Source organism: Lampetra planeri, chromosome 50 (genome assembly GCF_965212315.1).
Source record: "Lampetra planeri chromosome 50, kcLamPlan1.2.h2, whole genome shotgun sequence".
Classification (NCBI taxonomy): domain Eukaryota; kingdom Metazoa; phylum Chordata; class Hyperoartia; order Petromyzontiformes; family Petromyzontidae; genus Lampetra; species Lampetra planeri.
The window spans coordinates 1,871,433-1,886,242 of NC_136156.1; the positions used below are offsets into that span (position 1 = coordinate 1,871,433).

The 14,810-nt window shown below is 44.3% G+C and overlaps 1 protein-coding gene across 6 annotated transcripts in view; it reads right to left on the reverse strand.

The window, feature by feature from the left end:
- Positions 1 to 14,810, reverse strand: part of LOC144734286 (dystrophin-like) — a 636,663-nt gene that overhangs the window by 202,237 nt on the left and 419,616 nt on the right. For all 6 annotated transcript variants that reach the window (XM_078616432.1, XM_078616429.1, XM_078616430.1 and 3 more), the window contains one exon: positions 2,297 to 2,472. In XM_078616432.1, coding sequence (XP_078472558.1) covers positions 2,297 to 2,472 — 176 coding nt within the window. The remainder of the gene's footprint in view (positions 1 to 2,296; positions 2,473 to 14,810) is intronic.

The window sequence follows — 14,810 nt, forward strand, 5'->3', positions numbered from 1 at the left end:
GGCTAACATACCGCTTGCCCTCAACAAATGCAGAGCGGAGCACACTGGTTGTCAATAAAAACAAAGGGCGACTCTTGGCTCGCCCTTGGCGTATATCTGCATCAGTTCCGTTCGATGACAACGATTATTCAACACGTTATTCCCCAACGTCATTCCCCGAAAGTGAATTCCTTCGCCGCTGCGAGCACGATCACCTCCCTGATAGACATCTCAAGAATGTGGCAGCTTATCAGCGCTTATCAGCGCAATATTCCTAACTCCCTCCTACGCCACACCGATGTGAAAATGGTCCACAGTGCTGTGCTCGGCGTAGCAAATGTACAATGGGGAAAACTGGTACGTTCATGTGTGCGTGCGTGCGTGCGACATAACATAAACGCAATCTTCTGAAACGTTCTCTAAATTATCAGACCGTCCCATCCTAAACGACTGCGAGAATTAAAAAAGCACTGCTAAGCTGGGTGGTATTTCTTTCAGCCGAAATTGAACCAAAATATTCATTTAGATGATTCTAATAATCACAATGATGCGCGTGCGTGAATCCATGCGTTCGCATTGCCTACGAGAGAGCGCGAGCACGCACGGGTTTTTATTTCATCTGCTAAAACAATGCTTTGTTAAAAAAAAGGGGATTGCTTTTTTTGCAGCGCGACCGTAAAATTTAAGGATGATGAATGTGACTTGCCACGAAAACATTTGGCTTAAGGAATTGAGTCATTTATGGGCTCTAATTGAGTAAAACATCTGGCACGGAAATGGCTCAGGGTTTTGTCCTGAGCCGAAGCGCTGCTCACGCCCCTAGTGAGTGCAGATCCGCTCCTTGAATAAAAGTGCAGCCTCATAATCAAAATGCGCTTTGTTAGGGGAACGGAAAGTGTAAAATCACGTGGTGGAGAAAAACCGCAAGAACAAATAGAGCATTAATGCGGTCCTGATGAAAGCCACCTGCATGAGAGATTCACTCGTTTCTATATTTGCATGTTAATTCAGTCATAATTCTTGGCAGTGCAGAGAAACTATATATATTCATGAAAATCTATCAGGAAATGAAAGTGACAAAAACATGAAAATAAAACTACAATGCGGGCTACCTTTCCACAGAGTATTAATGAAGTCCTATCATCCTCAATCTTGACTACAATATTTTTTTTTGAGCAACATATTCACTATTTATTTCCCCCTTTTTAAAACTACTGTCCTCTTATAAGAGGCCCTGAAAGCGGACAACATTTTACAAAGGCACTGTATAGCGGCAATGCAGAACAGGATATGTGTACTAATTAAACCAGTCATGTGAAAAGCGAATGTATACAAATGTGCACTCATGGAAAGAAGCTAATTAAAATGCTTGTTTGTGCCAATTACAAGACTATTGTGTACACCATCAGAGGTAAGAGATGTATTGCTATGATGAAAGTGCCTAAAATTGAAATTTTATCAGATGCATGCGCGCTGCATCGTAGCGCAGTGGTTAGAGAACTTTGTTGAGCAGCCAGCGGACCAGAGTTTGATTCCCACCCATGGCGAAAATAAGTGGTGATTATCTAGAATTCTGTAGGCCTCCCTCAACCTAAAAATTATGACCTGGTGCTGCGACCTGGTGCTGCGAGTAAACTACTGATCACATCACGCCCCTCGTGAGCCATGCCGACCTTCACAGGCGGCCGCTAAAAGTGCTTGCCCCATCAGCCCTGTGTAGGTTACATACGCATATCTTTTTTACTTTTTTTTACATATGCATATTGAACGTCTTTCGCACCGTACGTAGCCAACCGTACTACTCGGAGGTGCGGGGGAAGGACAACAAACTAAACATGAAAATCAGTTCAAAATAAATTAGTTTTAAATCTAAATTTAAAAGTACATAGATATAATAATTTTCTGATATCGGAAGGAAGAGCATTCCAGACAGCTGCAGAAATGCATACAAAAGCGCAGGATGGCGAGCCAAAAGCCGCTGCTGCGAGGAGGACCAGAGTTTCCGTAAGGGTTTATGCGCCTTAACAAGATAAACAAGGTATTGTGCTTCATTTGTGGCAAGCACTGAGTGGAATTTCACATACACGCACAGTCACGTATAGAAATCCACGTGTGTATGCGCGCTACATAGGAGAGCCAGTGCGTTATTTTTGTTGTTGTTTTACGTGTCCATTACGAACGAAAGCGCGCGCGCAATAAATAAACCGGTCCCCGCCGCGATATCTACAGGGGACGGCGTCGCTCATCGGGGGAGTCGGTAAATCAGAGATGCGACCCGTCTTGCGGGAAAGCTCCGACCGCCGGGATGTTCTCGTACCGTTCGAGGCAGCGAGGGACCGCCGAGCAGATTTCCTGCCAGCGGCGTTGAACCTCAGCAAGGCGCTCGCGGAGAACACACGCGTCCGCCGGAGAGCACTGCCTTCTTATCTCCTCGCCCGCTGAGCCAAGGGCTGCCACTGCTGTCCACTGCTGCTCTATCTGCTCCTCCAGGTTCTGCAGAAAGAAGAGAGAGAAAAAAAGGAGACACACACATCGGCTGTTAATGAAGCACGCTGCACAGTGTTGATGCGAGCTCACAGGGGGTGGCCTAAGCGCGTTTTATTTATTAGGATATTGAATGCACCCCAGATAATTTTTTCATGAATCTGGGTCCACAAACCCGCCTCCCCATCCAAACCTTCAGTTACTTGGGGTCTGCGAGATTTTGCTTGGTTTTAAACTATTTTTGGGAGTGCCAGTTTTTGTATTCACAACATCCTCGTGAGATCAAGGAAGAGATGAATACCACAGACGAGACGTAAAGATGTGGCGTGATGAGATAAATATTAGACGAGACTAGAGATGCAGTGATATGAGAGAAGAGAGATGCAGGCGAGATATAGATGAGAGGTTTAATTGGATTTCATGTTAATGAGCTTTGTATGTTCATTATAATTTGATGTTGAGATTGTAATTGATGCACCCCTATTGTTTTCATGAATCCGGGGCCTCTCGTTGCCCAGGGCCCTAGGCTTTTGCTTGATTTCCTTTTTGCAAGTGCCGCCAACTGGTGTTCTACGTGGAGAGATGTACAGATAATTTATTTTAAAAAACACGAAAACAAAACTATTTTTTTGCTCTTTGCGTTGGTTATCCACCTCCTGTCCCACTCATAGTGTTGTGACGCGTGGATAATCACACCTTCGGACACTCGCGTGAGTCATGAGGTCAGGAACACTTATCTGTTCCGTTTTGTTTATCCATTGTCCTCACGATCCCCAGCTGCTCCAAACCGCTTTTCCAACCGTACAACCAATTCACCATGAATGAATGTGAACTCGGCAGACCTCGCAAGCTAAGCAGGTTGATCCTGTTTTATTACTCAGATGGTTGACCGCATCGGGGCTTTCAAGCTGTTGTAGGTGTGAGGCTGATTCATGGAACTGGCCAATAATCCGAATGCAGGGCCGTCCAGAAATAGTTTTTTTTGAAACTCAGTGTTTCTGAATAATAATACTCATTGCCATCATAACAGGTGGCAGGGTGGCAGGGTGGCGCAGCAGTAACACCTGTGCCTTACACCAAGTAGGGGCCTTGGTTCGATTGGTGACTTGGCAGCCTTTCCATGTGCAATTTGTATGCTGTCCCCCCGAACTGCACATGTTTCTCTAAGGTGCTCTGGTTTTCGGTTTACGCAGCTCAAACATTAATACGACACAAATGGCGTTGGCCAAACATCCCAACGCTGAAAGATGACCCTGCAAATCGCTCAATTGGGATCACACGCAGGAATAACACCACCTAACGAGGATACGTATGGGACCCCTCCTGAAAAATAGTCACGAGACTCAATGAAGTCTTCCTGCTAAAATAATATTGCGATAATTATTGCAACGCAACACTCTTTTCCGAGAGAAGTTCACTCGTGGCTTTTTATTACATTAATAGCAAAGCTTTTTTCAGTCAAGCTGCCAACAAATACACTTCATCATTCTCGCAGCAGAGTCGGGGGGGGGGGGACACATGGAAAGCAAGGGATTGTGGAGAGAAGTGAATGCCCAGTCCGTACCATTGAGGACACACGATATGTGCTTTGCATTCCTGTTTCATTTGTGTTGTGGATTCCACGATTAAAACAACTTCACTTTCATCATTTTAAGCAGGGAAGGCCCTGATTTTAATGGAACAAGCAGTGTTCACAAAAGAAGCTCACAAACATTCCACACTTGTTTCATGCTCAGTGAATCATGTGATGCCCATGGAAGTGATTCTGGGGTTTTGTTAATAAATTAAATTAATAGGTCCACACTTATGATTAAAGGCAGGAAACACATTCAAATGTATATATAGCATACATATCATTTTCCTGTTCACTAGACAAAAGCGTTCAGACCCAAATGTAGTGTTCGTAATATTATTTTGCCAGTTATTATTTACAACAATAAAATAGTCTTCCAATGAATCCACAGCTTTAGTTCGCTAGACATTAGCAGAAATAGATAGTATAATTCAGGTGTGCATATCCACCACCACCATCACCACGATTCCACACACGTGTATACACACACCGTCCTTAGCAGAGATTTATAGCCCAGAGAATACATTTATAGGTGTCTGAAACAAATATATATTTTTAAGTACAATGGAATGAAAACCAAGTGGATCGTTCTTCGAAGCAGATTCCCAAAAAAATCCCATCCTCAGGGTTTGGCAAGTGCCATTCAACTGATAAAAAAAAATCAATCTATATAATACACAATGTATTACAGTATATATGTGGGGATGCTCCCTTAGTGTAAGGGTAAGCACACTGGGACTTGCAATCCAGAGGTCGCTGATTCCATATGATGTATACTCCTGTCCACCCAGCAGCATAGATGGGTACGACCAAGGGTTAGCCCATTGGCAGGTGGCGTGCGGTGGGGTGAACTGTGGGCACTCCCACCTCTCTCAAGACGTTTGGTCAACGTGGAAGATTTGGCCAAAATACCCTCCGAATCCCCCGCTCACCTTTTTGCAAAGCATATATTACATACGTGTCAGGAGAGTGCAGTGGGCAATGCAAATCTCTCCGAGGGGACGTTTATCCAGCCAATGGTTAAATTCCCACAATTGGTCGGTATGGTTATGGACCATTACAAAGAACACTGCCGGCTGTAATATGTACACACAAAAGACCCTGTAAACATAATTAAAACTAGTAGGCCATTGGGTACATCTGCTTGTAGCCCAAATCCCTGAATTTTAAATGCACCCTCAACCACATGACAGAGAAAAAATTATAATGTTGATTTTCTAAAATGTCTACGTTGGGATCCCTGACAAAAGGAGGATATTTTTTTTCCCAGAGGACCTGCACCTCAGCAATGGCTGGCTATGTAGGGTGTGAAAGACGTTCAACTTAGATACATAAGTGCTACAAGTGCTATGTTTTGTTGACAAAATTCGTGACGAAATAATTGGTAAATGAAGGGATTTAGTAAACGAAGTTTTTTTTTAATGATGACTATGAATGAACAAAAATAATGGAGATTGACGATGAAAACAGCTACCCACCAGAGACCGATGACGAGAGAAAATTAGCGTCATGAAGAGACTGCAGTAAACTGTCAGAGACCAAAAATGGTAATTGTCTGTACATTTCTAAAAAAAACGACGAGATTTACTAAGTTCATTGATTTGCTGACCTCATTATATGGGGGAGGGGGATTTGCGCACTCCTGTCACCAACATTTAATAACAAGGAAGGACTTCTGATCATCCACGATGCTCGACGGGTCCACAGCTCTCAACCGCATCCACTGCACAAACCATGGCAACGGCAGGAGCGGATATTTGATGCCCAAACGGAAAACAAAAATACTGCGGTCACTCCCCAGAACAGAACCACCGAACAAATAACGGCTCAGTGTCTGGTTCACAGACAGGAAGGCGGAGAGCCGTCGTCACAGCGATACTCCACCGCCGCAACCCCCGAGGCAAAATTATCCGGCTCAACCACCTCAATGCAAAATGACAACTGTTGCTCTTCATCAACGTCAGGCACATGAAGACGGTGATGATGAATAACAAAAAGTGAAATCAGCATTTTAATGCTTTAGTTGTATGTATGCATGCTGAACTGAACTTCTTTCGCACCGTACGTAGCCAACCGTGCTAATTGGGGTGAGGAGTGGAAAGAATGACCCAATTAAATATGCAGATATATCCACGTAGAAATGAATACACTAATATATACACGAAAATATGTAGACCGAAACTTGACAGACATCCAAAGGTTTTTGTCGACGTGACCAACATAACGACAAAAAAACACATGTACGTTATTCACCCGACACAAGTTTCTGTTTAAACACACGTCATCTCTGGGCAAAGACACTTTCTTGTCGCCAAGTTTTAAATGCACGTAACTAAAAAGTTCAATTTGATTTGCACGCGCACACGCATACATACACGCATACACATACACACAAGGACAAAGCTGTGGCACTTCACAGCGCCAGACAAAACCGCACTAAGACCGGGTCTGCTGGGCGGAATGTTAATTCACACAGGACATTGATAATATTTTATTTTATGCACAATAACAATGGAACGCCCGTGCCTCATATAACCTGGCTGTAACAAAGACAAGGGATTTTTTTTCTGACTGCAAATATGAGATAAATGCATCCATTGTATTTAAACTGTAATACAACAAAGATTTCCTTTGCTTAGTGATGTCTGCCATAGCATATTTTGTATTCCAAGTACGTAGATTTCTACCGAGCAGTCTTGCAACTAAATACAAGTGGAAAATGTGTAACTAATCCCCTTTGGAATTGAATATGCATGTAGGTGCCTTAATTGTATTTGGTAAAACAAAGGATTGAAATTAATGCAATGGTCGTTGTCTCAAAATCAAGGCATTTTGTCGGGATTATAAAAACAATCATTATCGCCGCAATACAGTAAATGACCTCCATATTAAATTTGTAAAGCCACAGTTGTGGCTGATGATGAGGCTAAAGGGGGGCAGTAACAAGTATGTGTGTACACACAGCAGACCATGAGCGCACACACACGCGTGAATCCACAACGGGAAAAACGTGCAGGCACTGCACAATGGTGTAAATTATTAAGCATACACGATATTTAAATCAAAAACATAATGAAGATTTCCGTGCGTTTGGTCATGTTCATATGATTCGCATTTGACCTTCCATTATTATCTGGGTGCCACTTTAAAATCTCCCATTTCCCAAATAAATATCCTGTAGCAACTCCCACAATTCTTAAAGCGAGTGCATTGGAAGCAGTGAAACTAAAAAAAATGTCCATGGGTTGTAAGTGTTATTTCCTAATTGCTTATGCCTCAAAAGTACAGAAAATTGATATTATTCGCCACAAACTTTGCTTTTGTGATCAGGACAGTGATATTTTAAAATTGATCTATTTTCAATGAGAAAACGTGGTGTGCATTTGTGTCATTCCTTCACATAAAGTCCCGGTCACAAAAGCAAAGTTTGTGGAGAATAACAGCCATTTTCTATTCTTTTTGGGCATACGCAATAAAAAAATATAACACTTACTACCCAGGGACAAAAATCGTGTTACATAGTGATATCAGCATTCTTGTCACCATCACTGAAATTTGCTTACAGCTGTGAAGTCCAGGCGAAAAAACTGAAAGAATGACACACACGCGCAGCCACACACACGGTGCACATGCGTGCGTCGTGCATGCGCGCTCGTACAACACACACACGCCAACGACAACAGATAAGGCGAGGGGAGCTTTGAATGTGAAAAAGATGTTCTTGGTTTTTTGTTATTGTTTTTTTTAGGCAGGCTGCGTACGCAACTCACGTTCAGGTGTGTTTGGTCATGGATCGCGTGCGAGAAAATATTCCCAACGGGTGCCGGCTTTGAGACTGCGGGGCGAAGGCAGTATAATGCGATAAGCTGGGGCTGGGTGTGATATTTGAAAACAAAAGCGCACGGAAAGCACCCCCTGAATGACAATTGGGTTCATCGACAAACACGGGTGTACGAGCACGTGCCGGACGGTGAAGTCGGCCGTGGCCTGGTTTTACTCCGCACACCGGCACGATAACGCTTTTGGCTTGCGAGAGGGGAAGGGGGCGAGGGTTGAGAGGGATCGAGGGAAAGCAGTTGGAGCGGAGGAAACAGGCGGGGGTGGCGGGGAGATGGAAATTACTAGCCGGGAGGCAGTAACGGCGGCAACATTTCAGATTAAATGCACCATCGCTCGCAAAATGGGCGACCATATATTATGGCTGGGATGGCGGGTTTATCTGTGGGCAGAGTAATAACGTGATATTATCGTGCAAACTGCTCCGCTCAGGCACGGCGCGGCAGGGTTGAAGCTAAAGCACTGTGTGACTAACGCACAGGGAAGAGACAGACACGTCTGTCTCTTCACCACCATTCCCCAGAAATTGTCAATTACCGTTCTGATGGATGCCATTTTCTTTCTGGCAAAAAAAAACACGTTACATTTTTAATGCGGGTTTTTTTTTTAAAGCTGAAAAAATATACACTTTCCTCTTTAATGATATTTATGGTAAAATAGTTATGGTACAGTAGCTCAATATATATGTATGAAGTCAAATCGCCAAAGAATGTAGCGGGCAAAGGATTACGTAGGACACCTTGCTGTAATGTTCATTACAGATTGCTCACTCATGTACATAACACACGGGGATTATTACTCTTAAAAAAATGTTGCTGCATTATACACTGGAATATGATAGCAACATGCAATATAAAGAAATATATAGGTAATGCCACATTCTCTTTCAGCAATATCACATTTATCACAATAATTTGTGGGTCCTTGTCATCCTTCATGTGCATGGCGCTCAAATAAAGTACTTCACAGGAAACCCCCACTGCCCTCTTGAGTAACGCCGCTGTAATTTCCATCACCCTTGAGTTCAACAGACGTGAAATTTTTCCCAATTTGACAAAGATGACGTGACAGCACTGGCAGTTATTGTAGCTGATATCACGGTTATGAAACGCCCCAAGCAGATAAACATTTATCAGTATCTCATTACCGGTCACTGCTGTTAAAATAAAAATTGTAAAAACCTACAGGATAAAAAAAAATTTGAGTGTTGGCAGATCCAAAAAAACAGGATTATACGTGATCGATGTGACTGGTAATTTAATATTTTTTTGTACCTTAATTTCTTTTATACTTTCAAATAATGAAAATGCTTTGGCCTCGTTCTCAGCACGAGTGAAAGTAATGATAGCAGCCGTGCCAAGCGGGCAGGCTCCGTGACCATGACGGGAGAAGGACTGAAAGATGACGCCTCGTGAAATTGGAATTATAACCATTAATCCGATTGACACGTTAATGAACAGCCTGCTCAGTGACCATAATAATCACTCCGATCTGTGTTTAATGGCCTGCTAAGCCGAAAGGCGGGAAAGCCTGCCTTGGGGGCGCCAACAAAATGTAAAATTCGATGCGACATCCGCGGCGCGAGGGCACACGCCAAGCCAACACCGTGGAAAGCCTCGAAGATTACCACCAGAGCGCCCAAGAAAGAGAGAAAACAAAAAGTTATCCCGTTTGTAAAGCTCAGGCGGACACGCACTTTATTTACGAGGCTTAAATAACTCCCGTTTATGTATCGGCCATTGCGGGTGTGCACGAATATGACTCAGAGACTTAAGCCGCGGGGACATCATCTCAATATATTCGCCCTCCACAGCTCAGGGGGGGGGGGGGGCACACAGCCGGCCGCGTAAGCCAGCCGAAGATTGTAGACTTGAGAAGTCCCACGGCGGTCTTCATGGGAGCAGATTGCCTTGTGTTAGCATTGCCCAAACACACCAATTTGGAAGAGCAAACCTGTGGGCTACAATGTTGGGAGACCTCGGCAATAAAAGCAGCCACTTTTTTTTAACAAGCTGCCTATTGCCCCCCAATGCAAATATATCAATTTAACCTCAGAGTTGGCTGAAAGGGTGAGTCAAAATACTGCCGATCATATTTCCATTACGCACTGTAAGATAACTGACCAGGGTGGAAGAGTAGGCCATATACCCTCGAGAGGGGTTCTCTAGAGCTCCCTCTCGTGGAGGTTCTTCCGCCAGCAGTCACGTTTGCAAGCAATTGCGGGGCTGCACCTCTACCATTGTATTGCTAGGCCATGTACTTTGATACTCTTATGTTGCGCTGAGGTGGAGTGGTGGCACAGTGGCGAGTCCAGTGCTCTCTGAACCCGGTGACCAGAGTTTGATTCTGGGCCGTGGCCGAGATAAATGAGGGAGTAAAATCTGAACTGGCTCTGGGAACCGCTCCCCCCCAACCCCCAAACCTTCACCAAGCCGCATTGAACAGCATTGGGGAGTATGGTCAAACAACCCACGCGAACTGCTGGGCATGGGCAAGCCTTCTTCCAGCAGTGGACAGGTAAAGAGCCGTAGATTGAGAGTTGAGATCCTATGAAAACTACCAATGCAGTTATCTGAACGTGGAATGAAATACAAAAGTCGTCTGTTTAATAAGTCGACAAAACTTTATTTGCTACGCCTGGGAAATGTCCGTCTGTCAATAGACACTTTGTGTTTATTTATTTTTTACTTCAAAACCCCTCAAGGCAATCACTGCAAAACTGCGGTTGTGCCATACGAGCTTCTCTGACGAGACAGCTGGCAAAGTTATAGACTCGATGGAGACACTGAGCCACTCAATTCAGATCCTCAAGAAGGTCCCGGCACGTGGGGAGGACCAACGTGGCCACGGACGTCGTGCCGGACGCCCCAACCCCGATAACGCCGCAGTGGCGAGATGATGACTCCCACGTCTGGTGTGCAGGGGGGTTGTGGGTTCGGCCCTGACGCCTGCTGTACATTTGGAGTTTTCTCCGGGTCCTCCGGTTTTTCCCTACACATTTGGAAATGGGCGTTTAGGCTTTGGAATTTTTGGTGTGCTGTAAATGTCCAAAGTGATGAGCCACTTTGTCGGGCTATCATTTGTGGTGAGGTCGCTTCTGAAAAAGAGCTACATATCTCAGTGGGCATTACCTGGTAAAATAAAATTTTTAATTACATTTTTTCATTACCAGATCCGTTTCGTTGACTGACTATACGCGTAGAAAAATATTTGAGAATGCACACGCGTGTCTGAGTGTGTGTAAAAAAAACACACGCACAAAATGGACGCAATGTGCTTGGTCAAGAGAACGCAATGGCAGTAGTTGCGTGTGTGTTGTCCTTGTGTGCAGAGGCGTGCGTTTCTGGGCGCACTTTGCTTGACGAAGCCTCGACTGGTCCCACTGTAAAAGCATCGCGGGTGGAGTGGTCTCACAGCCACGCGTGAAGGCTGCCAAGGGTGGCGCTTTGCTACCTGGAGGTGGGGCGGTTCGATTCCTTCTCTGAGTGCAGAAGTTTAAACAAAGGTGCAACGTTTCCTAGCTCCTCTGCCACTTGTCTATCCAGCAGTAAAAATGGGTTACACGGCAGTCAACAATCGACAGGCGTGGTGGCTTAAAAGTGTGGGTAATCCCACCTTTTCCCAAGACGTCTGGTCGGTGTGGAAGAGTAGGCTCCCTCAAGAGGGCCTCTCTAAAGCGCATCCTTCTAGGAGGTGACAACCACCGTGGGGATGAAGGTCTGAGATCAGCTCATAAGTATACATCGGAGGATTGCAAGAGGCCTGTATGCAGCAAGTGCAGAGATAATGGCTGCTGACGATGACATTTAATATAACGTGAGGGTAGTGCGGCGGCGCAGTGATTATCACACGAGACTAGGAACCGGACCACCTGAGATTGATCCCTGGCCACGGCCAACAATCGAACAGGTCCTCGCTCCACGTGCACATCGAAGAGCATGGCAAAGTATGGTCAAACAACCGACGTGACCTAACAAGGCATTGGGTGGGCATTCATCCAGCCGCGGATTTATACATTTCCGGAGTTAATGTAATTATTTCTAATGCAAGACTGTTGAGTCGGGGCTATATGTTTAAGTATTCAACAACAAAAAATTGCAACTAGAATAGAATAAAAGCCACGTTGCTTTAAGTCAGGATTTTATGCTGCCTTTTACAATGAAGCTGTCTTGCTTTCAAAACTGCTTGGCTATTATCCTCAATAAACCGTTCTGACCAACAATTCACGATACGTAATAGATGTCACTCCCACCCCATGAAACGCAGGTAACTTATAATGTATCATCTAGCCGAAATGCTTTCACCAACACTGCAATCTCTGCTTATTACTGCAAATACCGGGAACGTGAATACCATGTCTTTCTGGGTGTAGAAAAAAAACAATTGGTGTTATTTATAAGACGAATACACACAGAGGCAGTCTAAACTTAGCATGTAACATTTCATCCATTCGTCGTTTAACATCAATTCTTTGATTAATATGCCTCGTGTCCTGGACAAGACTTTTAACCCCAAAGCCACGTGTTCTCATTTTTTTATGTTCACTATGCTCCCATAATTAATCTGGGGGCATTAATATCAGTACCACTTTGTTGGGAAGTGAACTGCAAACCTCCTATGGGTAGACTCGCCCCCAACCATAGGAATGTGCTGTGCAAAAGAAGTTCAACATACACATATACATAAACAGATGGGCATGAATGCCTCAATGCTCATTTGAGTAAGAAATTACTTTGCTGCCAGTCTACTTTGCTACTCTTTACCTGCACCGTACGTATAGACAAAACATTACTTTATATGCTCACTATTTTGAAGGTGGAATTAAAGCATTTTTATAATTATTATTGGGGACAATGTCCCTCAAAATTACGTACGTAAAATGAATGTTGACAAACATGTTTACAAGTGTACAGACTAGAGAGGTGAGTGTCTCCACCCACTAAGAATGTTGTCAAAAAGCTGCATTGTGCAGAGGGCTGTCGCCTCAGTTTTGGCATTGGTCTATTCAAGGCAAGGTACACAACACAAAACAGCCTTGACAGACACGAGACTCTCAATCGATAGCTTTGTCTGCGTATTTTTTAACCCGTTCGTTTGTTTTGCAACACACCTGCAACCTCCAATGGACGTGTGCTTTGCTTTGTTCGTGCCTAAAATCGGGTCACTTTGGTGACAATACACCTCTGCCAAATTAAGCAGTGAATAAGGATACATTTTTGCATTTACATTTATCCCAGACTTGCATATTTTAAGACGACACTGCGCTTATATTGAACATTTCAATTCCCCAGTGGGGGGGGGGGGCTGTGAATATTGCGGAGAAACTGTTCATGAATTTTGGATACACTTTTTTGCCCCAAAAGTGTTTTGCAAAAAGCAACTTTCCACGCAATGGCAGCAATGTCCAACATTTTCAGAACGGTCTAACAAATGAATTATTTAACAAAACGGTCCCGTTTCGCACTCGTTAGTCATGCGTAACCACCTTAGAGATACTGCTGTGAATGCCGCCAGTCGATAATGCTTCCGCACGACAGGTACATCCTTCGTCTCTCATCCCTATCTCCCGATTTCCAGGTGAGCATTCTCACGTCAACACGCCAGACATCCCTGCCAATGGGGCCCCAAAGTGCAGGTGAAACAAAGCAATATTCTTGGAACGTAACCTCTGCAGTAACCTCTCTCCCCACGTTCTTGCAAAGCACTGATTGTACCTTGCCACATTGGGCCATTGTAAAATAAGCAATGTAATTCAGCTCACGTTACGAAGTCGACATATTTAGCGGAATAAAGCGAAAGGTCATTGCAGGACAATGAGAGATGACCACGGTCTAGGGAGGCCTTCATCCAGCAGTGAACTGATCATGATTTAAATCTACCAAAATTGGAAAAAATTACCTGAAAATTATTCAAATGGAAAAAAAACACTTAATAGCAAGCTCCTCTCCCTGCAGGAAAACTGAGTAGGATCCTCCTGAAAAAGAGTTCCGTGACTCAGAGAGGCCTTCCTGGGTAAACACAACATTCACAGCTTTAATGGCTGATGGAGAAAAAAAGCCACAATCTTAACAGGATGTGTTGGCAAACAGTGCACAAGACAAAAAAAACGTTTTAATTATTGACATTCTTATAATGAAATGCTTGCAAACGTGAAACAGTTAATTGAAAGCTAAAGCAAATTAGATTTGTAGCTTGATGTCCCGGGAAATGGTGCTACTGCTCTGAAGGAGGCCCTCTGCCTGAAATGTAAACCCGCAATGCATTTAGGTCCCAGAACAGTCTTCATGATGACACAAAACAAATTGCAATTCTGAATTCGCCCTTGGTGCACAAGAAACAAAAATCAAATCGGCACTTTCGTTAACGTTTGTTTTTAATGTCGACAGGAGTAAGGCATTGGCAATCTAACAAGTAAAGCATTCACAAACAGGTATGATGTCGCCTCCTCCTCACCAATACTTCCAGAAAAGTCTCGGCTTTGCCTTTGAATCTCCACGTAGGGAGGGGCCTAAGTCCCGGGATCAGAGGTGACCCTTGGCACACAAGCAAGGAACATTGACCACCAAGGCAGAACATTCCAGATGACGACCAAGGCACGCACGGGACATCTAATCCACACAGATCACACGTGACCACTGCGCCACATGCGCGGAACGCCTAAGCCACATGGCGGTGGGTCAATTAAATTTATTCACACTCCACCCGTGGAACAGATCCTTGCGTCCTTGAAGGCAGAAGCGGCCCATGATGACAGGATCAAGAGCTGCCGTAAACACTCGGCAACTTCTGACAAGTTCAAAAGCCTCGCATAATCCGGTCGAAACAAACCTGCCCGGTGTCAGAGCTACACCCTTTCTCTGAGGCGCAGCGCAAGTGACTTCAACATCGGGTGGATACGGTGCCTAATGTACAACTCATGAAACACGAAACATTTTTT